The 23,674-nt window shown below is 48.4% G+C and overlaps 1 protein-coding gene across 2 annotated transcripts in view; it reads left to right on the top strand.

Annotated features, from left to right (window-relative positions):
* The window catches only part of ACTL6B (actin like 6B), a 254,821-nt gene that overhangs the window by 154,989 nt on the left and 76,158 nt on the right, over positions 1 to 23,674 (top strand). Inside the window, exon 8 of one of the 2 annotated variants that reach the window (XM_085640126.1) lies at positions 5,100 to 5,189. The exons of the other annotated variant lie outside the window; for it this stretch is intronic. Coding sequence (XP_085496252.1) covers positions 5,100 to 5,189 — 90 coding nt within the window. The remainder of the gene's footprint in view (positions 1 to 5,099; positions 5,190 to 23,674) is intronic. 2 annotated transcript variants of the gene reach the window in all.

The raw sequence follows: 23,674 nt of genomic DNA on the forward strand, positions 1-23,674 counted from the left end.
GATAAGCCCGTGAGCACCTCTGTGTTCTTTCGGTGCTTGCTGCTGACTTGAGTGCTGCGGAATGGATACGCCCGTGAGCACTCCGGTGTCCTTTCGGTGCTTGCTGCTGACTTGGGTGCTGCGGAATGGATACGCCTGTGAGCACCCCGGTGTCCTTTCGGTGCTTGCTGCTGACATGAGTGCTGCGGAATGGATACGCCTGTGAGCACCCCGGTGTCCTTTCGGTGCTTGCTGCTGATTTGAGTGCTTCAGAATGGATAAGCCCATGAGCACCTCGGTGTTGTTTCGGTGCTTGCTGCTGACTTGAGTGCTTCGGAATGGATACGCCCATAAGCACCTCTGTGTTGTTTCGTTGCTTGCTGCTGACTTGAGTGCTTCCGAATGGATAAGCCCGTGAGCACCTCGGTGTTCTTTCGGTGCTTGCTGCTGACTTGAGTGCTTCAGAGTGGATACGCCCGTGGGCACCTCGGTGTCTTTCCGGTGCTTGCCGCTGACTTGAGTGCTTCGGAATGGATACGCCCGTGAGCACCTCGGTGTCCTTTCGGTGCTTGCCGCTGACTTGAGTGCTTCAGAGTGGATACGCCCGTGAGCACCTCGGTGTCTTTCCGGTGCTTGCCGCTGACTTGAGTGCTTCGGAATGGATAAGCCCGTGAGCACCTCGGTGTTCTTTCGGTGCTTGCTGCTGACTTGAGTGCTTCCGAATGGATAAGCCTGTGAGCACCTCAATGTTCTTTCGTTGCTTGCTGCTGACTTGACTGCTTCCGAATGGATAAGCCCGTGAGCACCTCGGTGTCCTTTCGGTGCTTGCAGCTGACTTGAGTGCTTCGGAATGGAAAAGCCCCTGAGCACCTCAGTGTTCTGTCGGTGCTTGCTGCTGACTTGAGTGCTTCGGAATGGATAAGCCCCTGAGCACCTCGGTGTCCTTTCGGTGCTTGCTGCTGACTTGAGTGCTTTGGAATGGATAAGCGCGTGAGCACCCCAGTGTCCTTTCATTACTTGCTGCTGACTTGAGTGCCTTGGAATGGATAAGCCCCTGAGCACCCCAGTGTCCTTTCGGTGCTTGCTGCTGACTTGAGTGCTTCGGAATGGATAAGCCCCTGAGCACCTCGGTGTTCTTTCGGTGCTTGCTGCTGACTCGAGTGCTTCAGAATGGATAAGCCCATGAGGACCTCGGTGTTGTTTCGGTGCTTGCTGTTGACTTGAGTGCTTCGGAATGGATATGCCCATAAGCACCTCTGTGTTGTTTCGTTGCTTGCTGCTGACTTGAGTGCTTCCGAATGGATAAGCCCGTGAGCACCTCGGTGTTCTTTCGGTGCTTGCTGCTGACTTGAGTGCTTCAGAGTGGGTACGCCCGTGAGCACCTCGGTGTCTTTCCGGTGCTTGCCGCTGACTTGAGTGCTTCGGAATGGATACGCCCGTGAGCACCTCGGTGTCCTTTCGGTGCTTGCCGCTGACTTGAGTGCTTCGGATTGGATAAGCCCGTGAGCATCTCGGTGTTCTTTCGGTGCTTGCTGCTGACTTGAGTGCTTCCGAATGGATAAGCCCGTGAGCACCTCGATGTTCTTTCGTTGCTTGCTGCTGACTTGACTGCTTCCGAATGGATAAGCCCGTGAGCACCTCGGTGTCCTTTCGGTGCTTGCAGCTGACTTGAGTGCTTCGGAATGGAAAAGCCCCTGAGCACCTCAGTGTTCTGTCGGTGCTTGCTGCTGACTTGAGTGCTTCGGAATGGATAAGCCCCTGAGCACCTCGGTGTCCTTTCGGTGCTTGCTGCTGACTTGAGTGCTTTGGAATGGATACGCCTGTGAGCACCCCGGTGTCCTTTCAGTGCTTGCTGCTGACTTGAGTGCCTCGGAATGGATACGCCCATGAGCACCCCAGTGTCCTTTCGGTGCTTGCTGCTGACTTGAGTGCTTCGGAATGGATAAGCACCTGAGCACCCCGGTGTCCTTTCGTTGCTTGCTGCTGACTTGAGTGCTTCGGAATGGATAAGCGCGTGAGCACCCCAGTGTCCTTTCATTACTTGCTGTTGACTTGAGTGCCTCGGAATGGCTAAGCCCCTGAGCACCCCAGTGTCCTTTCGTTGCTTGCTGCTGACTTGAGTGCTTCGGAATGGATAAGCCCCTGAGCACCTCGGTGTTCTTTCGGTGCTTGCTGCTGACTTGAGTGCTTCGAATGGATACGCCCATGAGCACCCTGGTGTCCTTTTGGTGCTTGCTGCTGACTTGAGTGCTTCGGAATGGATACGCCCATGAGCACCCCAGTGTCCTTTCGGTGCTTGCTGCTGACTTGAGTGCTGCGGAATGGATACGCCTGTGAGCACCCCGGTGTCCTTTCAGTGCTTGCTGCTGATTTGAGTGCTTCAGAATGGATAAGCCCATGAGCACCTTGGTGTTGTTTCGGTGCTTGCTGCTGACTTGAGTGCTTCGGAATGGATACGCCCATGAGCACCTCTGTGTTGTTTCGGTGCTTCCTGCTGACTTGAGTGTGCAATCTCCAGACCAGAAGTGTGGATCCCTGTATGTCCTTTCAGTGGCCAGTTTAATGACTGAGCTGCTGAAATTGTAACCCAAGGGCCTGGGTTCTATCCCCAGCTCGGAACTTGACTGAATATTGTGGGCAAATCACTTAATAAAATAAATACTCGGATGTGTAAAGCGCGGCTAATCACCCATGAGGCTCTCTAGGCGCTGTTCCTAGGCACGTAGAGATTTACCTAGAATCACAGGATGTTGAGCCGACGCTGAGAATCAAATCTACATCCCCAGCTCCAAAGTCGGCAGCTCTGGCCGTTACACCACATTCTCTCACTTAATTTCCATGTGATTAAAATTGTAAATGTACAGAATGTGAAATGCAATGCAATTGTAAATATGTATCTGGCATGTAGTGTCAGTATTCAGTTCAAGCTGCTCTCCAGTTGATGTACACAATCTTGTCTCTTCCCTGACATCCCTTATTAACCTTTGCTAAGGTTCATGCCATGGATACATACATACATATATCGGATCTGAAGGCTCCTGGGCTGTGACCCACCCAAGAAACGATGCTGCTCTTGAGGTGAAAACATTTCCCTGTGACTGAAGTGCTTTCTCCCCTTCTTCTGAGTAAAGTTGAGCGAATCCTGACAGACAGCACGTCAATCATGTTCCTTTTCAGCGAGCACTGTGTGGCATGTCTGGCTCTGCGCTAGCGAGCTGCCTGGCTTTGGGGCTGGGTGTGTCAAAACCTATTTGTCCCTTTGGCCTTCCTTTGGGAGGGAAAAACCACATCCAGGTGGACGTCCTGACCAGTCTCGAGCTTGTTTCTCACAAAGGTCAACGGAATGAGTCGGTTTTCCAGTCAGTCTTTGGTGAGTGAAGAGTTTGTCGACTGAAAATGCTGGTGACACCGCTGTCCTCAGCTCGCTTCTTGTCTAGGCGTGGAGGAAGGTTTTGTTAGGAATGATGTCCATCTAGCCTAAGGGTCCAATTTAGATATTGACGACGGCCTGCCTTTCCACCATGGACATGGAATAATTCAAGCAGGCGGTCATTTATAAAGCATTGGTAGGAACTGCTGTCATGGCGATGCCTGTCAGCACGTCTCGCTGTTTCGTGCAGGGCTGCCTTAGCTTGACGCAAGCCTGCAACATACAGTATTCTTTACATATTTTCAAAAAGGAAGTCCCAAAACAGGATTTTCTTTTTGAAGATAAAAAAGCAACGCTCTCCTCACCATGGAAGTCATCTCCCATGGCGGGGGAGCATTATTTGGTTTTTACTGGCCCTCACTGCCAGGATTTGCCTGGTGGCGTACGGCAGTAAAAATACCCTTATTGGGCGGGCGGACATGCAGCCATTTCTTTGACGGCCCTTACTCCGACGGGTCATCGGAGAGGTTTGGCTATGGCAGTGATGGAGTAGTCAACTTCATCGCCAAAATTGACGGTCTGCCCTCATTTAAATAGGGCGGACCTTCGTGTTGCCTGGATGTACTCTGTTGCCGGTGTGACGGAATGTTCACACTGCCAACATTAGAATTGGGCCCTAAATTGGTAAAATACTGGCAATTGTTCATTTTAGTCTACCATCTCTTGTTGTGTAATGATTGATCATTGTGTGAGGACTCCATAAAACCTTAGCAATATTTTATCAAGATTACCAGATTAAGCCTGTACTGGTATTTTTAACCAGGTTCTTGGAAATTCAGAGTTACCTCATTATTATTAACAGTGTCCATCTAGACTGGTCAGGAACGTTTCTCTGTGGCTTTCTCCGACACCCCCCGTTTAACAGGACTCTCCGGGAGGTCAAGAAATCCTCCATTTGCAGGGGATCCTCACAGCCCCATTCTGGCAAAACAGGTTTCTTTTCTGGGGTGTGACCTTCTGTTGCTTCTTGTGCTCTGGTTTTCCTGTTTTTCGGCACTTAGGATGAATCCTCCCTTCTTCCCTTCGCTGATCTTGAACGCTTGACGCTTGTTAAACTAGAGCGGGCACGCCTGGATTTACCAGGATCACACATGGGCGTCTTGTGTGCAGCCGGGACAGACTTCACCAGATCAGTAGAAGGATCGATGTATCTCCAGCCAGTTGAAAATGTGGAGAGTAAGAGGTAGGAGTAGCAGAAACACCATAAAGGTGCTTCTCCCTTTAACTCCTCCTGCTGCCACGATGAGCCACACTCCCCACCTTGCTCTTGTCCCCATGGCGTAAGTCTTGCTCAGTCTTTTTATGTTCTTTACCTCAGTTTAGAGCCTCGCTCTCACTGCCCACAAACCGCAAGTATTGTGACTGCCTTCTCTGCAGGGAGATCCCTCAACCTTCACCTCACAGTGTCTTTCAGGCCAGAAAAAAAGGAGCCACTGAGAGCTGAATTTGCAGAGCTCTGTAGAGAATACAACATTAAACTGAAACCTTTTAGCTTTGACAAAGTGAATTAAAGACAAGCTCTCCCATTGTACACCATTGTTTTGTTATTTTTGAGATCCGTTTCTTTGTACTCTAAGGTAGCAGTGTTTGCAGCCTGATGTGCGAGGCAGCATACTCTGACTGAATATGCATTGGAGAGTCTCTATCTGACCGCTGGCAGACTGACCATCAGGTGACTTTGTTCCCTCAGGAAGCGGTCCGGGAAGGCGCCTCGCCAAGCTGGAAGAAGAAGGAGAAGCTGCCCCAGGTCGCCAAGTCTTGGCACAACTGTATGTGCAATGTAAGTAGAGGGCGGACACGCCAAGGCTGACCCTACAGCGAGCTCCCATCTCATCCTCTGCGGTGGCTGTAGGTAGAGAGTGACACTTTATCATTATTCATGGGTTTATGTCTGATGTAATACCATCGCAGGTATAAAAGTATGTTTTATTGATGAATTCAATAAAGCGCCGGCATGAGGCTTTATGTCTGCTTCATAGCACTGGAGTGTCTCAGATTATGGGGTCAGTCATACACGCTTGGGATCGGAGATAGTTAGGCAGGTGGGTGACTGGCACGTCTGTCATTTCAAGTTTTAGGCAATGGTTGCTAGAAATGTTTCAATGGACTTACTTCCATTGTGCAATTTGGGAGTTTTCCGTGCTGCCCCGAAGTGAGGCGAATGGAGATCTCTCTTGAGGATACAATACAAACAATGGCATTTATAGAGTCCACGGCTACTCCCAAGGGAGTGTCCCCGAGCCAGCAGCAAGGGCCACCCTAGAAACAGGCCAGCCTCCTAGTCAAGCGACCAAAGCCTAAAACAGGTGGGTCTTCAGACCTTCCCTAAAGATCCCTTCCAGGATACCAAGAAGAACTCGAGGGCTTGCGGACCAAGGACACTGATAGAGCTGTAGGCATTGTCTTAGATCTGGATTGGGTCTTCAGACCTTCCCTAAAGATCCCTTCCAGGACACCAAGAAGAACGCGAGGGCTTGCGGACCAAGGACACTGATAGAGCTGTAGGCATTGTCTTAGATCTGGATTGGGTCTTCAGACCTTCCCTAAAGATCCTTTCCAGGACACCAAGAAGAACGCGAGGGCTTGCAGACCAAGGACACTGATAGAGCTGTAGGCATTGTCTTAGATCTGGATTGGGTCTTCAGACCTTCCCTAAAGATCCTTTCCAGGATACCAAGAAGAACGCGAGGGCTTGCGGACCAAGGGCACTGAAAGAGCTGTAGGCATTGTCTTAGATCTGGATTGGGTCTTCAGACCTTCCCTAAAGATCCTTTCCAGGATACCAAGAAGAACGCGAGGGCTTGCGGACCAAGGACACTGATAGAGCTGTAGGCATTGTCTTAGATCTGGATTGGGTCGTCAAGCTTCCACTGCTGCCCTGGGACTCCAGCTCGGGATCCAGTGGTGTGGGCGCTTATGAAGCGTTCTGGGCCATTCGTCCAATGGGTTTATTGAGAAAGTGCAGGAGTTGGGGCGTCATGATCCTCTTTCATTGTACTCTGTCTTTAGTCATCTCTGCAGCGGGGGAATATCTTTCTGTGATGCAGCTATCATGATGGGCTCTCGATTGGTTCCTTCACCTGGGGGAGTTGATGGACTCTTCCAAGCGTAATTGGTTGGCTGCTGCTCCTTTTCGTGATGATGTGATCTGATGTATGACAACGGGGCATATTTTATAAACAATGAGTGCCGGTGCCCAAAGATCTGCGCAGAAGTCCACGGCTGCTGCAAGTAAATGCCAGTGCAACCAGTACCAAGGCAGGGTAGTCTTGAATCCACCTCATGCCTCCTTAATTTACTACCAGACACCCCCTGCCCTTTTATCTCACGTTTGCAAGTTCCTGCTTTCTCACTTTAAGACTTTTTTCTGTCTTTCTGTTCCTCTGTCTTTTTGCTTTGTGTGTTTTTCCCTCTCTTGCTCTCTGTAAATGTCTAATTCAGAAAAATAAGTGTTGGCCCTCAAACATGAGTGCTGGTGGGTCCCACCGGCAAGCACCGGCTCAAGACAAGCACTCTGTGACTAAGAGGTCTGGGTCACACTAAACCCCATGGTGTTTAGTTTCCTGTGCTATCGAGGCACTCCCTGCATCTCCATCCACTTCAGTTAAAGTCATGTATTTTTTGTGCCTGCTTTCTGCTTTGTAATCGGCTCCTATGTTTTGTGGCTGGACCCTGTTGAGGTATGGTCACCGGTGCTTTGTATCTGCACCCTGACGAGGTATGGTCACCGATGCTTTGTATCTGTACCCTGATGAGGTATGGTCACCGGTGCATAGTATCTATACACTGTTGAGATATGGTCATCTGTGCTTTGTATCTGTACCCTGGCGAGTTATGGTCACTGTTGCTTTGTATCTGTACCCTGAGGAGGTATGGTCACCGGTGCTTTGTATCTGTACCCTGAGGAGGTATGGTCACCGGTGCTTTGTATCTATACACTGTTGAGATATGGTCATATGTGCTTTGTATCTGTACCCTGATGAGGTATGGTCACCGGTGCTTTGTATCTATACACTGTTGAGATATGGTCATATGTGCTTTGTATCTGTACCCTGATGAGGTATGGTCACCGGTGCTTTGTATCTATACACTGTTGAGATATGGTCATATGTGCTTTGTATCTGTACCCTGACGAAGTAGGGTCACTGGTGCTTTGTATCTGTACCCTGATGAGGTATGGTCACCGGTGCTTTGTATCTGTACCCTAACGAGGTATGGTCACCAGTGCTTTGTATCTGTACCCTGACGAGGTATGGTCACTGGTGCTTTGTATCTGTACCCTAACGAGGTATGGTCATCATCGGTGCTTTGTATCTGTACCCTGTTGAGGTATGCTCACCCGTGCTTTGTATCTGTATCCTGTGCATATCCTCTCAACTATGCATTGTACTAAACCAGGGACCTCCATCCTTTTCTGTAATTAGAGCTACTTATGTTCAATGAAAGTGAACCCAAGCTCCTAATGTTACCAGTGTTGTAATAGTGCCCCCGTGAGATAAGGCTTCTTTAGATACCAGCTGTGCCCACCTCGGTGCATCATACAGATTTGCCAGCACTAATTTACAAAGGTCTTTTCAATTTGGAATTCCTCTACATGGGTAATACTGGGCAGTAATAGTTGCAATGCCCCAGTCACCAGCGTGATATTAATAATATTGCATGATTTATCATTCAAATATAAGCTTTAAATAAATTTTGGAAATCCATTTTCTCTAAACTTCAGCTTATGAGTTATGAAAACACACACATTTTCATCCGAGACACACCTTTCAGTTTTGTGATACATTTATTAAATCAACCCAACAAAAGTTTCTACTTTAGTTTGCTGTCTGCACACAGGAGAGCTCCTCCGGGTAGGCGGTGAGCTTCCAGGAGCTCACGAGGTACTCATTGAAGAGGCCTGGACTAAACAACAGTACCCCGACTGCTGGGACTGAGGGAGCGAGAAGCAAACCTGTCCGGCCTTGTCTGCGTTCCCCCATGTCACAGTCTAAATTACCAACAGAACGGACTGGCTCGGTTCATCAAGACCATCACATGTTTTCCATGAGGCCTTTGTGTCCGGATAGTTTTTGGAGAAACCTGAGTATCCTGTATCTTTTCCTATATACAGGGACCAATGGTTCATACAGAATTGTAAGGTGCGGCCTCACACACCACCGTGGGTGTCATGCGTCATCATGGGTCCCCCACTCACTTGCCAGAGTATGCTCTAGTGCCGAGTGGCCGCCCTGTGTTAGCCGGGAGTACTTTTCGGAGTCGTGGAGGGGAGATAACTGTGTAAGTTTAAAAATCTTCAGTGCCTTCCCAAGGCTGTCTCTTATCATTTATTCAAGCTGTTAGACCAATCTCTGCTTTCATGTCCACTTTAATTTATTTTTTTACTTATATTTGCGATGGGTCATTTTTTAGTGCTTTATTTTGGCAAGCGTATACGCAGCACTTTAAGGCTGCTCTATTATACTTTTTATTACTTTCAAACTCTGAATGCCTACAACCTGTGCTTGCAATAAATATATAAATAAAAATATTGCAGGCTAACCAAGGCCAGACCAATTGGCTTTGCTAATGCTTGTTTAATATATGTCTTATTTTCGTTTCCAATAGCCTTCTCAGAAATGGACTGCTTAGCTTCTAATTAAAGATACCAATTTACTGATTCCAATTATTTCTCTCATTTATGTTGCTTACGAAAGAACCTAAAAAAATAGAAGGGGGACTAGGAGCTGGTTATGGTCCAGTACCCATGCTCCTGATAATAGTCACAATACCAAATGGAGGGTAACTGTTCCCAGGGTAGGGGTCTGCAAGTCACCCACTCACCGTAACAAAAGAGAGATAAGAGGGAAAAAATGAAGAGGTGAAAGAAAAGTCCTAGGTATCGGACCCACTAGTAAGAGGCAAGCACGATGTCTTGTCTCTTGTTGCCCTCACACACCTTGAAGGATGTAATGCTTCATCATCGGCCGTTTGCTCCTCGTCGGGCCGGCGCTGCAATGCCCTACGAGTCCCCCGAAGGGTCTCATTGTCAGAGATCTTTAGTTAGAACCGCTGTCAGATGAGTGAAGGTGTGTTGGGGGGAGTCCTATGTGAAGGGTGAGATGGTGTGTGCAAGTTAAAACTGGCTAAGGGTAACCAAATTGCTGCGATTTATTTTGAAGGTACCCGTGTCAGAATAAAAGATCCCAAAGGTCGTGAGTTACTCCTGCAGGCGTAATGTGCCCAAGTAACTAAAAGGTAAACATGTTTCGTGCATCACTGGTCGAAAAGATCCGTGGCGCTTCGTCAGCACCAAAAACCGTGATGTGACAATGAAAGTGAGTGGAGGGGTCAAGGACCCAAATGAATCAGGGCGGGCCAAGTCTGTGACTAGCTACAGTGAGGCTAAAACTATAATAGTTAAGCCGCTCCTGAAAGAACCTAGGAAAAGGGAGGGAGACAAAGAAAACAAAAAGACACACATGAAACAGGGAGGTGGAGTTGATTGTGGACTCCACAGAGCGCATCAATCAGCGCACATTACCTGTTAAAACAGTATTGAGACCAACTACACAGCTTCACAGCAGGCACGCTCCCACAGGTGTGGCCGTCGTGGTAGGCGTGGAGGAGCCGGACATAGGCACTGCCAGGAAACTGGCAGTAGCATGTACGGTGTCTCCCTAGCCCCCACGTGCAAACCCCCTGTCTGTGCGGAGCATGGAGAGTGATGGCGCCCGCATTGGGAGCAAGAAGATGCACTACTAATCATGCCAATGTGGTGCTCGCCAATAAACGAAACAGTGCACTCCTCGCGCAGCGTTGTCAATGTAATAGTGCCCGCATTGGGAACACGGCAGTGCACTCATAATCATGGCAGTGTGATGCTCCGCAGTAGAACACAACATGTCGCACATCGCTATGCATTTATAATAATAGGCGCGTGAGTGCTGTGCCCTTACCGAAAGGTATGAAGGAATTCGCCCCATAGGCTAGAGCGTGATGTGACCCGCACCTTAACGGGCTGATGAGAAGGGAAGAAATGCAAGAGAAAAAATAGCGCGAGGCGAAGTCATGCCCCAGCACAGCGACTTACCGTACAAGCCTTACGGCGTGGCCGGAGTCCCTGTCTCGTGGGGATACTTACACTTTGCGTCGGTGTACTGGCTCTCAGTACCTACCCGCCATCACGCCTGCCTGCATATTATATGGCTGCGGTAGGGGCATCGAAAATATAGTGACACGGTTGGTAGTTGAGGGAGGTACATCCTTCAGGAATGTCCGGTCATGTCTGTCTAAGCTGCGCCTGTGTCAGAGGGGAGCAGCCAAATCGCTGAGTATTGCGCATATGTGGGAGAGTAGCGGCGTCTAGCGCTGCTCGGCCCTCGCTTTGCGCAAACAGATGTAACACGTGCCCCAAGTGGTTGCCATAGTGAGGTAGGGTTTACTAGACCTCCGGTGACCGCATGAATAATGTATGAGTGTCGGGATTGGGAAAATAGAAAAAAATGAATATGAAAGCCCAACGGTTTTCCTCTATCTGTTGCCCAGTGTAGAAACAGAGAAACACTCAGCAAGTTAGGAGGCAAATGCTCTAGGTGCGCTCACGAAGTGTAACAAGAGTCGATCGTGCGAGTAGGAGGCAGGGGCCTCAGAGTGTGTAGGCGACTGGTGCAGTGGGCATAAAGAGTTAAAGGCCATGTGGAGCCAGCTCTGTGGAGTCCACAATCAACTCCACCTCTGTGTTTCATGTGTGTCTTTTTGTTTTCTATGTCTCCCTTCCTTTTCTTAGGTTCTTTCAGGAGCGGCTTAACTATTTTAGTTTTAGCCTCACTGTAGCTAGTCACAGGCTTGGCCCGCCCTGATTCATTTGGGTCCATGACCCCTCCACTCACTTTCATTGTCACATCACGTTTTTTTTGTCCTGATGCAGCGCCACGGATCTTTTCGACCAGTGAGGCGTGAAACATGTTGACCTTTTAGTTACTTGGGCACATTACACCTGCAGGAGTAACTCACGACCTTTGGGGTCTTCTATTCTGACAAGGGAACATTCATAATAAATCGCAGCAATTTGGTTACAGTAAGCCAGTTTTAACTTGCACACATCATCTCACCCTTCACATAGGACTCCCCCCACACACCCGCACTCATCTGACGGCGGTTCTAACAAAAGATCTCTGACAAAGTGACCCTCGGGGGACCAGTAGGGCATTACAGCGCCGGCCCAACGAGGAGCAAATGCCCGATGATGAAGCATGACATCCTTCGGAGTGTGTGAGGGCAACAAGAGACAAGAGATTGTGCATGCCTCTTGCAAGTGGGTCCGATACCTAGGACTATTCTTTCACCTCTTCATTTTTTCCCTCTTATCTCTCTTTTGTTACAGTGAGTGGGTGACTTGCAGCACCCCTACCGTTGGAAGAGTTGCCCTCCATTTGGTATTGTGGCTTATTAAAGAACATCATTATCAAACAAATGGAGGGAAAGGAGGGCTTTTAAATAATAACAATCAGTCTTATTATTATCACAGGTCCAGCATACATGCCCATGAATGAGTGAAAGCAAAGGGTATGCAGTTCCTAAAGTGGACGCAGGGTGTGATAGATTACCTAAGGGGTACCAAGGTGATGTAAGGGAACTGATGTGAAAGACAGGAGTTAAGATAACTCCTTATTTGGAAAAGAAGACCCTCACACACCCAACAAGCTGGTGTCTTGCTTCATCACCGGGTCTTTGCTCCTTATCGGGCCGGCAGGTGCAATGTCCGATCAGGCACCTAATGGGGCCTTCCTAGCGGAGATCTTTTTTTCCAACGCCGATGAGTGAGGTGTGTGTGGGGGGGAGAGTTAATTACAATAGTGAGTGTAGGTGCAAATGAGGTGAAAGTGAGTATATTAAAACAGGGGTAGGTGATCCACTAAATAATTTTAATAAAGCGTGGTCACCATCCTGGTTAAAGCTGGCTTTCGCTTATTAAAGAACCCCATCTGAATTGTTTATTTTTAGTAATTATTCTATTTTACTGTTTTTATGAGGCACTTGTGTGACCAAGGAATACCTGAGAGGCCGAAGAACAAGGACAGTGGGAAGAGGAACTGCAAAGTGATAAAAGTCATAACAACACTTGGGAAAGGATATGGGTCTTCAGTTGTTTGTGCAAAAAACTGATGTTAGTTTCATGACAAATATGCAGTGGTGGTGAGTCCCCAGTGAAGGAGCCTTTGTGGTGCAGAGACTGACCTCAGAAGGGAATACTAAGAGACACTTTTGGGAGGCCGAATGTAGGTGTTTAGTAGGGCTGTAAGGAATAAGTAGTATTGAAGCTACTCCGAGGTTGTAACATGCCAGATGCTGTGTACCAGGCCGAGGGTTTTAAATTTGATCCACTTGTTTGATTGACAGCCAGTGGATTTGTATTTTAGTGCTGGGCTGCGGTGATCAAAGCTCTTCAAGTTAAAGTTGACTGGGGCAGCAGAGCCTTGGGCTCGGTGTAATTTACTCAGGGTTTTGACGGGCAGCCCCACTAGACTCTGTACCATTCGCTGAAGTGTGAAAGGGCCACAGCGGTGATAAGGGAGGATTGGTCTTGAGTGGCAGTAGGAGGAGAAATCCGCGGACATGGCAGAGGCAGAAGAACACATTCTTAGTGACAGAATTGACCTGGATGGAGAAGGAGAGTTCACCATCGAACATGACTCTGAGGTTTCGGATTGGTTTCGAGATGGAGGAAGGCCGGCTTAGAGAGTGGGACCTGATTCAGGCAAGAGTGTCTGGTGTTCCTAGGCTGATTATTAGGGTCTTGGTGTCAGTCGTGCAAAGCCAGTTCTTTGTTATCCATTTTGGCAGGTGTTGGAAGCAATTGTGCATTTCTCTTCCAATTTCTAGTTGTTTCTGGACCTTTGAGGTGTATTCGAGTATTGTCAGCATACATATGGTACCCAGCGCTGCTGCTGTTGCGGATAGCTGCTAGCAAATCAACACAGATTTTCATGATGACCGCTGAGAGGCATGACCCAGAAAGCACAGAGCTGGTCCTATATGAGGTTTTAGATGTTAACGGGCTTCGTCCCACCTGAAGACTGAGATTAGCCAAGAATGACCTGAACCACTGGAGTACATCACTTCTAATCCCAAATGTGGTCTCCAGTCACAATAGGAAAATGCTATGGTCGACCGTATTTAAAGATGCATACATTTGTAGAGGATCTGTCTGCAGCTTTCACCCTTGTTTTTGTTTATGGCGCATCCCTTTGTTGGCATCATGCGGTTATGGTCAGGTGTGCTTCCGGTCTGCATTCGGTCTGTTTATGCCCAGCTAGGTCTTAAATCTGCATCTCACCTCTTTGTGCCCACTTGTGTTTTGGATCTGTATCCGGGCTGATCGTGGCTTGGTTTGCTTTAGATCACACATCTAGTTTGGTTGGGATGCGCTAGGCATAACATTAAACCAGACCCTAATGGTAACGCTAAACCCTACCCCTAAACATCACTGTTTAACTTGCCTTCATTCTACCACTGTAAGCCGAATCCTAACACTGAACCATATGCTAATCCTAATCCTACCCATAATTCTTATCCTGGCCGTAACAATATCCCTAACCAGAATCAAATACGTCACCTTGCCGGAGCTACAATGAGATGAATCCATTGATCTCAGTGCTGAAAATAATTTGCTGCAAAGACTTATTAAACTTTTTGAAGTAATGGCTTTCCGTTGATGGTTTTTTCTGTGTATTGTTTTTCTCTTTTCTGGGTTCATTGTCACAATGAAATTCTATCTTGTAAGATATGTGTTGAATTCTTTACAATAATTTGCTCTGTTGCGGTCTGTGTCTGGTTCATTGTGCTTCTGGGGGCAGTCAGATATGCAGTGGATGTGTTGTTGGTTATTTCTGTTGTGTTCGGAGTCTTTATTTGGTTCTGTTGTGCTCTGGTTTGCTTCAGCTCTGTTTTGGGTGCGGCAAGTTACACTTTATACCATATGTGGATGTAGATGCTTCTGATGTGTGTCCTGCTCATTTGATGGTGGGTATGCTTCCAGCCTCTTCTTGTTTATATGCAATTTTGTTTTTGTAGAATACTGGCTAGTCATGTTTCAGACCTGTATCTGTATTGGTTCTTTCTACATACACTTTTGATATGTAATTGATGTAGTTTTTGTCTCATATGGTTTAGATGGATGTACGTATGTATCCAGTATTTGTGTAGCGCAAACTAATCACCCCTAGGGGTGTCAAGGCGCTGGGGGCCGTCAGGAGATTAAGTGAGCTATTGTCCAGAGTCACAGGGTACTGAGCTGAGCTGTCGCCGGGGATTGAACCATGAGCCCTGTGGTCCAGAGTCAGCCGCTGCACCACATCTCTCCCTGTCAGCTTGGTTTGTTGGATCAGTTTTGCTTTAGCTTTGTGTCTAGTTTTGTGAGCTTAGGCGTTCACATATCACATTACTAGAGAGCTGAGTCTCAGGCTTCACTATCCTGGGAGAGCTCCCAACCCTCCTGCTTGTAAGTAGAGGGCAAGAGGACATGGGACATATAACTAAGACACCATAGTAAGTCCTCTGCCCTTGTATCGGCAGTTTAGAAATGCTGTCTGTCAGTGCTCGCCTATTGCTGGGTAGAACTGCTCAGTTTGCCAGTAAAAAGAGACCGCAGTCTGCCTCCCTCGGACACATGCATTATAGTAGGTTGGAGAAATCTTACCAGGGCAAGGCTCCACCCGCACATGTTAATCATGATTCACTCCTGTTTCTGCTCGGCTCAGCCCTTGAGAGTTTTCACAGTCGTAACAATCCTTAGTGTCTAAGTATCTCCTTGTTTACTATTGGTTTCAGCAGATGGAGTTTGAGCATGGCATATACTTTCTTCATATGGGTCCAAAGATGTGGAGGGCGCTCTACACACACATTCACCATTTACTAGAATTGACAAATTTGATTTAAGTCAAAACCAACACTATAACTTTTACTTTACTTTACATTCATTTGTATGGCACACAAATCATCCCTGAGGGGATCTCTCGGCGCCTGAGAAAGAAAGATCCCATGTAAAGTAAAAACTTAGAATAGCCAGGTCTTAAGCATTTTTTTTAAATTGAGGCAGGTTAGAACATCAATAGTTCTAAAGCCCGATCACAGTCATTACAATTCAGCAATGCAGGGCGGGTATAGATCCTGCTAAAGGCAGAGGCTGTTACCTTTTCCAAACTCTGCGAAGTTCTTTACGGGGTTGCGGAAAATCATGCGGTTTCAGGGGGGCCCAGGAAAAACGTAACACCAAGTGGTCTGTCCAATCTACCCCTAACGGGGGATCTACTTTTAGATCTAAGATGTCGGAAAAGATGGTGTCCAGTACATGGCCTGCCAGGTGAGTTGGGCTAGCTACTCTAGAGAAAAGCTCAAGGGACTCCATAGCTGCAAGCAAACTGGCCGACTCTACATTAGCGAGAGCCTCCAGATGATGATTGAAGTCCCCTACCAGCAGGAACTTGTTTGATTGCAGCGTGAATGGAGCAAGCCTCTCTAATAGTGCTGTACAGAATTCTCTCTTGCTTCCTCCAGGAGGGTGATACACTAGAGCTCCTGTCCATGCAATCGCGTGTGCTCGTTGTACTCTAAAAATCAATAACTCTGAATTGGGGGTTAAGACAGTGTCAAGGGTCATAATATGATAAGGGGGGCGCGTGGCGATTGCCAGCCCTCCACCCCTCTTCCCTACTCTGTCTAGGCGCACAACTGAATAGTCCGCTGGGAATGCCATTGCCAGAGTTGGTGTAGCTTCATTATTTAACCAGGTTTCCGTAAAAAGACAGATATCTGGTTTAGTATCATCTAATAGATCCCAGATTTCTGCCACATGTTTAGGGATAGATCTAACATTAAGGTAGAGTCCCTGCGAGGGTACTGCTAGTTTCCCCTCTGCTAGTTTCTCTGTCCCATCAGACTGGCCCAGATCTAATAAGTGCCTCGGCGAGTCGGCCTGAAGGGTACATGAGGAGCAAGCAATATCTGCTAATAGCCAGCCGCAATGAGGGCAGTTCTTAGCCATGAGGGTCTCTGCTACCTTAGGAAAATGACTTCTACCAGGACAGGATGGAACAGCATATCCTATTTGCATCAACCTCTCTCTAGAATAGCATAATCTCGGTACAGGACATACCTGTTGGGAAACGGGCAGCATTTCCTGGCAGCCGGCAGCGTTCAGGCGCGGACAGGTGCAGACGGGCTTGCCTTAGGCTCGCCAGCGGCGCGGCCGCAAGCGCAGTGAATATATGCCCCCGGAAGAGTTTAGCAGCTAGAACGCTAACCGCTGTGAATGGCGGCCCGCGACTAGCCGGAAATGGAAGGGCAGACTCTCTCCACTCAAACAACCAGCTGTCCGGTTGCGGTGGACCGGAGAGCTGCCAAAAGACTGCACAAAGGCCCCGGTAAGAAGAATTTCCCCAGAATAAACAAACAAACAGGCTCTAAAAAGTTCCATTAAAAATGCATGTAGTCACGCAAGGCACACTATTAAAAAAAACACAACGTCCTCTGTATGAGCAAATCCTTTCTATGCGCTCCAACTATAAATGCGACAAAACCCTAAACTTAAATGAAATAAGGTGCACTGCACCCTGGCTCTATATTAATCAGCTTATGTGCATCCTTAGCAATTTATCTTATAGGCAACATCCTGCTGTCCAGCGACAGAGGTGATTGTAAAATATCTTACTGAACTGCCTTGCAGCCCATCCTGATGAAGACTCATTGCAACCAACCTTGAAGCTAGAACGTACAACGGCTATACATTGATGTCCTATACCACTATTGCTAAACATTTGGGTGAGCAAGCTATATGTTAGTAAAATAGCTCACCAAAAAACTGCAGTCGTACTGCTTGTTAGTGTTGTTACACAAAGTGTTCATGTCCCAGCCTGTGCCTGTTGTATGTTCATGCACGAAGGGATGCGACCTGCAGTAATGTAATGTTGTTAACTGAATCGTTTTTAAAAACACCACAGGTCTTTACACAATTAGTTTTTGACACTGCTATTAAAATGTCTGCATAATTTCTGCAGAATTGTGCCAAGAATCTTTCCTCACTAGGAGGTGTATTACCACTTGCCAGTTTTGTTGTTGTCAGGTATTCTTGCATCGATTTACTCCAGTTGTGGTCAGATAATGTTTGACATCTGTATCCGTTTTAGTTGTCGTCTGGTATGTTTTTCATGTTTCCAATTGATGTGTCGTCAGATATGATTTGCACATATTTCCAAATGACGTGTCGTCAGATATGATTTGCACATGTTTCCAATTGACTTGTCGTCAGATATGATTTGCACGTTTCCAATTGACTTGTCGTCAGATATGATTTGCACGTTTCCAATTGACTTGTCGTCAGGTGTGGGTTATATTTTCTTCCAATTCATTTGTCGTCTGGTATGGTTTACTTATTTCCAATCCAGTTATCTTGAAGTGAGACTTGCACATGTTTCCTGATCAGTTACAATCTCATCAGGTATGATTTCTACATGTTAGCAGTTCGGTAGATTTGCTCTTATATCCCGTTTAGTTTTGGCTAGGTGCAGTTATGGTCACTTGCTTTTTTCTTCTCCTGGTGGCTTGTAGACCTCTGACTAGTTCGATTTTTGACTTTGTGGTATTTATTTGAAGGTGTTTCTTCCTGTGATTCAGATCCTCAGGCCAGTATGCTTGTGATTGCTTAACCTTAGATTGTGGGCAGTTGTGCTACTTACCCGGCCCCTGGTCGTTGCATTCTGTGCAGTTGTGAGATGGTGGATCTTGTGCTCTGGGTTTGCTTCATGTTGATCTGTGGTTGGGGGATGGTATTTGTCCTGTTGAGTTGTACAATATTAATTATGTATGTTTTTGTATGTGTGACTGTAATCTGTTGAGTTGTGGGAGACTAATAAGGTATGACTTGGAACAGTAGCCTGCTAGAATGTGTGTTATTGGCCATGCTACAGTGGTTGGAGAGCACATATATGACCTTTTGGCGCTAGAGAGTCTGACACACCTATTGTAGTGGGAGCAAGAACAGGTATTTCTTTGAGAGAAGATGTTCTTTAATAGACTTTATGCAAAGAGACAGAATAATCCCTAACATCGTTGCCTGAACCCTGAGTAGGCGCCCACGCATGTTTCCTCTCTGGTCATGGAATACAAAGAAGCGCGACTGCTGAAGATTCCGCAGACCGTGTTGTATGTTCTCAGCAAGGGACTGTGGCATCGGCTGTGGATGACTTGGTGTGTGGTGTTTAGAGCTCCATAATCAGTGGTCATTTGTTAATCAGAGGATCGGGCGGGCAACAGGCCACATGATGGCTCTGAGAAGGTGAGGAGTCCCCTCATCTTGGTTTATCTGAGTCTGCCGTGTCGTGGAGAATCTGCATTTAGGGTAACCTCCCAACACTCAGCTGCAGTAGTCGCGTTGTGCCTCGGTGTCAGTCACAAGTGATTTTAGCATGCTTGACTTGTGTGGGTGATATTGGTGTTTGGACAGCTGCCCCAAATTGAATTTCTAAGGATGGTAAATGCAGGATGCATGCATTTAAAAGATTATTTACTAAATTGGTTTTCACACGGGCATGATAATCCTATGCTAACATTGAGATTGTGCCTTAGGGGGAGAAGGCTCCGGACAGTTCTGCCATCAGATCGCCTTCGGCGAGGGCTCGAGGTGCGCCTCCGGGTATATCACTGATCTCCTGTGATGTTTTATGGGTTATATGTTCTTGTGGTGCCAGTTTGTGTTGAAAGCTCAAGTGCACCTCTTTGCAAAGTGAAAGCCCTGCATTAGAGGGTATACTACCAGGATAATACTTATCGTGCTGCCTAAATATCGTAGCCAACATTCCCTCTGCCGTAGAATTGTGAAGGTAGGTGTCCCTAACCCTGCATCTAAAAGCCTTGAGAAAGACGATATTTTGGTTGTGATAATTTTGTAGCATGATATATTCATAGAATGTGCTGGCCATAGATACGTATGCTTAGCATACTTCTGCCATCTAGTGTTGCGCTCAGACGTTTGTAATTTGATTTTCTTCATACAAGTTGTTGGAGTCAGGAGATTTTGTGATTCCTCCTATAGACTGTATTGCACATGTTCAATGGGTCGTTTGTTAGATTGTTTTTTTCTGCCATCGGGGTCAGATGTCGACCGAGGAGCTCCTCTACCGAAGCGTCGATTCCTGCCACAAGGCCTTCCCAGAGCCCTGATTCATAATGTTTTGCAGCGTGAATCTTTCTGGATTCACTATGCTGTGCATTATTCCGCGATCTTGTGGTTGGGTCCGGATTCGTAGTCTTTTCTTTTTTTTTTTTTTTTTTTTGTAGCCCAGGTGGGCGTCGACGTACACCATTTGGTGCACCTCCCGTGACGTCGTCGTACTTCCTGCGGAAGTCCCACCTTTGGGGCGCCATCTTCAGATTCTTTTTTCCGCCGTTGGGTCTGGATCGTCATCGGGAAGCTCCAGAATTACACTCGAAGGAAGAAGGAAGAAAAGCGAGTTTCATCGATAGAAACACTAGAAGATATCAGGAAAGGAAAAGATTTCATCAGGAGCGCGAAGAAAGGAGGACCAGCGCCCTTTTTCTTCGACGGCTTTGGAGAATGCACGCTCAGAGACCCTGAGCGCAATGGACAAGACGCCATTCAAGTTCTGCCCAAACTGCCACCACAAGTTCGCGCAGAGAGACCAGCATCCGGTCTGCAACCTCTGCCTACCGGTCGATCACCAGAGTATCGACTGCAACGCCTGCTCAGCCTTCGCGCCGAAGACACTCAGGGTGAGAGAGCGGCAGAGAAGGGCCAACGCCAGCATGGACGGCAAGGGGAAGCCCCCGACGCTCTACGCTCTGGGCCTCTCCTCAGACGACGAGGACAACGTCGCCGAGACAGCCGAAAACTTCACGGTCGTAGAGACCGACAAGAAAAAAGAAGACGAGGTAAGAGAATCGTCGAGCGCAAAACAAAAAGTACCTCGACAACACGAGGGTGACTCGAGAAAATCTGAGTCAAAGTCCACGAAGGGAGCCCCGGCGCCGAAAAATTCGACGTCCAAAGGGGGAACCACGGACAAGAGGCCGAGCGGATCCTTAGATAAGGACTCCCCGGTGCCGAAAGACGCCGAAAGGCAAGGGTCGTCGAAAGCATCCCATGAAACGGGCCGATCGACGCAGAAAGAACGTTCGACGTCGACGCAAGGTTCATCGAAAAGACCCGCGGTCGACGCCGAAAGCATCTCCGAGATGGAGAAGAAGAAGAGGCGGCTCGAGGCCGAAATGGAGAACATCCTTCAAAGAAAGAAGGAGTTCGACGCCAGAATGAAGGAATTCAAGATTCCAACGGTTCCATCAGCGGACGTCGAGGAGGTCGAAGACGAGTTCGACGCCGAAGGGCTGACAAGGGAACTCGAAGAGGAAGAAGAACCCTATTATGAGGGAGAAGCCGAGGAAGAAGACCAACGGTCGTTCTACGAATCGGCGGCATCTACCGACAACGACGTCGAATGGCACGATCTCGACACCGAAAACCCGGAGGAGCCCGTAGACACGTACCCTTCGAGGCCTTCGCCACCCGACGACATCGGGGTCTACAATATTGTGGTCAGGAGCGCAGCAATGGCCTTCGGCGTCAAACTCGACGAGGAGAAACCAAAAGCCGATTTTCTCGTCGAGACACTGCTCCCCATCCAGACAAGGAGCCAGTTCCTCCCCATGCTACAAAGCGTGATGAATCAGGGGAGAGAAGCCTTCAAGGAACCTGCAACCTGCCGGTCGATCACGCCCAGGACAGAGAAGAAATATAAGCACTCCTCCCTGGACCCCCCTTACATCAAGGGTAGCGTGACCGCGGACTCCATCATAGCCTCCACGGCCAGGAGAAGGGCCAACGTACCAGCAACTTCAGGCCCACCCCCGGATAAGGAGAGCAGGAGGATTGACCTCACAGGAAGAAAGGTCGAGAGGAACGCCGCAATGCACTGGCGCATGGCGAATTCAAATGCACTCCTCAATAGACACCAGTACCAGCACTGGGATGAGATGGGGGAGTTAGTAAAGCACCTCCCCGAAGAATTCCGGCAGAGAGCCTCTCACCTGATAGATGAAGGCAAAAACATCGCCAACTCCTGTATAAAGACGGCGTTGGATGGGGCAGAGACTTCAGCAAGACTCATGGCCATAGGGGTCACAGAGAGGAGGCATGCATGGCTAAGAATCTCGGGATTCAAACCGGAAGTGCAGAACAACATCCTTGGCACCCCCTTCAATGGAGAGACACTGTTCGGAGCAACAGTGGACGACAAGCTCACCCAGCTGAAAAAAGAAAACGAGATGGCGAGGTCCATGGGGGCCCTACAGCTGAGGGGAATGAGGCGAGGAAATCCCTCGAGAAGACCCTACGGTAGGGGAGGAAGCCAGCAGGGGACGTCGCACCAGGCGTTCCAACAAAGTCAGCAGGGTGAAGGTCACGGGCAAGGTCAACAGAAGCAAAACTGGCAATATCAACATCGGGGCCAGTCCTTTCGCGGGAGAGGGAACGGACGTGGCCAAAGGAGGAGAGGGGGCGAACAGCCCTCGACAAAGTGACTCAGCACGCAAGAGGACGCCTACCCTCGTCAGGACCCCAAGGGTGAGGCGCAAAAAAGTGTCATCAGGGGGAAGAGAAAATTCAAGAGCCTACGAGCATACGACACCGGTAGGCGGAAGACTGAGGTTCTACCTTCAGGAGTGGCGGCGTATAACCACAGACAAGTGGATACGGAACGTTGTGCAGTACGGGTACTGCGTAGATTTGGAGAAAAGACCTCCAAACAGGAAACCAAGGGGGAGACTGAGATCGGCCCAAGAACTGGCAATACTCAGAGAAGAAACGCGGAAACTCCTGCAAAAGGGAGCCATAGAGACAGTGCCGTTCAGAGAATGCAACAAAGGGGTCTACTCAAACTACTTCGTGGTTCCGAAGGTAGACGGAGACCTCAGACCCATTCTAGACCTCCGTTACCTAAACAAGTTCATCAGAACGCAAAGGTTCAAAATGACTTCACTGCAGGAGGTTCTGCCACAGATAAGAGAAGGGGACTTCATGGTCACCGTGGACCTCAAAGATGCCTATCTTCACATCCCAATAAACAGAAGGCACAAGGGCCTTCTAAGATTCAACATCGAACAAGAACACTACCAGTTCACGACCCTGGCCTTCGGATTAAAATCAGCACCAAGGGTCTTTACAAAATGCCTGTCGGCGGTAGCGGCGCACCTACGAAGGCAGGGAATACATGTCTACCCCTACTTGGACGACTGGCTGGTCAAGGCAAACTCACGCGGAAAGTGCGAAAGGCACGCCAAACGCGTAACAGACACCCTCACAAAGTTGGGATTCTCGATCCACTGGGGAAAATCATCGATGGTACCGGAGCAGGTGAAGATTTTCCTGGGGGCAAAGATCAACTCCCGCAACAGTACAGTAGTACCCAGCGAGAGGAGGACAGAGGCTCTACTGAAGGAGGCGAAGCTCTACCAGAAGGGGCGAGCTCTGACAGTGAGGACTGTGAGCAAGATGATGGGGATGATTGCGTCCTGTATCCAGCTGGTGCCGAATGTACGCCTGCACATGAGACCATTCCAGGAATGGCTACAACAACAATGGTCACAAGCAAACGGAAGCTGGGAGGATCTAGTGGTTGTTACGCACGCAGTGCAGGAGGAGATAACTTGGTGGAACAGAGACAACATAACAGCAGGGAGAAGCCTGACACCACCAATCCCAACAGTGACCATTACCACGGACGCATCGCAGAAGGGATGGGGAGCGCACATGGACAACCTCAGAGTGAGGGGTCTATGGGCCCCAGCAGATGCGGTCCGCCATATCAACTACCTAGAGTTGAAAACAATCCTGCTAGCCCTGAAGGCATTCCAGAGGCACCTGTTCAACAAGAGGGTGTTGGTCCAAACAGACAACACCACGGCGATGTTCTACATCAACAAACAAGGGGGGACACAGTCGTTCCCACTCTCATCCCTAGCTCAGGAGATTTGGAGATGGGCCATACCTCTCAGGATAGATCTACTGGCAATTCACCTAGCGGGGAAGGACAATGTGGAGGCAGACTGGCTAAGCAGGCAGACCTCAGCATCACACGAGTGGGAGCTCAATGGCCAGGAAACGGAGAAACTCTTCCGGAGATGGGGGACTCCCACAATAGACCTTTTTGCAACACGCCACAATGCAAAATGCCAAAGCTTCGCGTCCAGGCAACCAGATCAGCAATCCAAGGGAAA

Source organism: Triturus cristatus, chromosome 12 (genome assembly GCF_964204655.1).
Source record: "Triturus cristatus chromosome 12, aTriCri1.1, whole genome shotgun sequence".
In the NCBI taxonomy this organism is placed as follows: domain Eukaryota; kingdom Metazoa; phylum Chordata; class Amphibia; order Caudata; family Salamandridae; genus Triturus; species Triturus cristatus.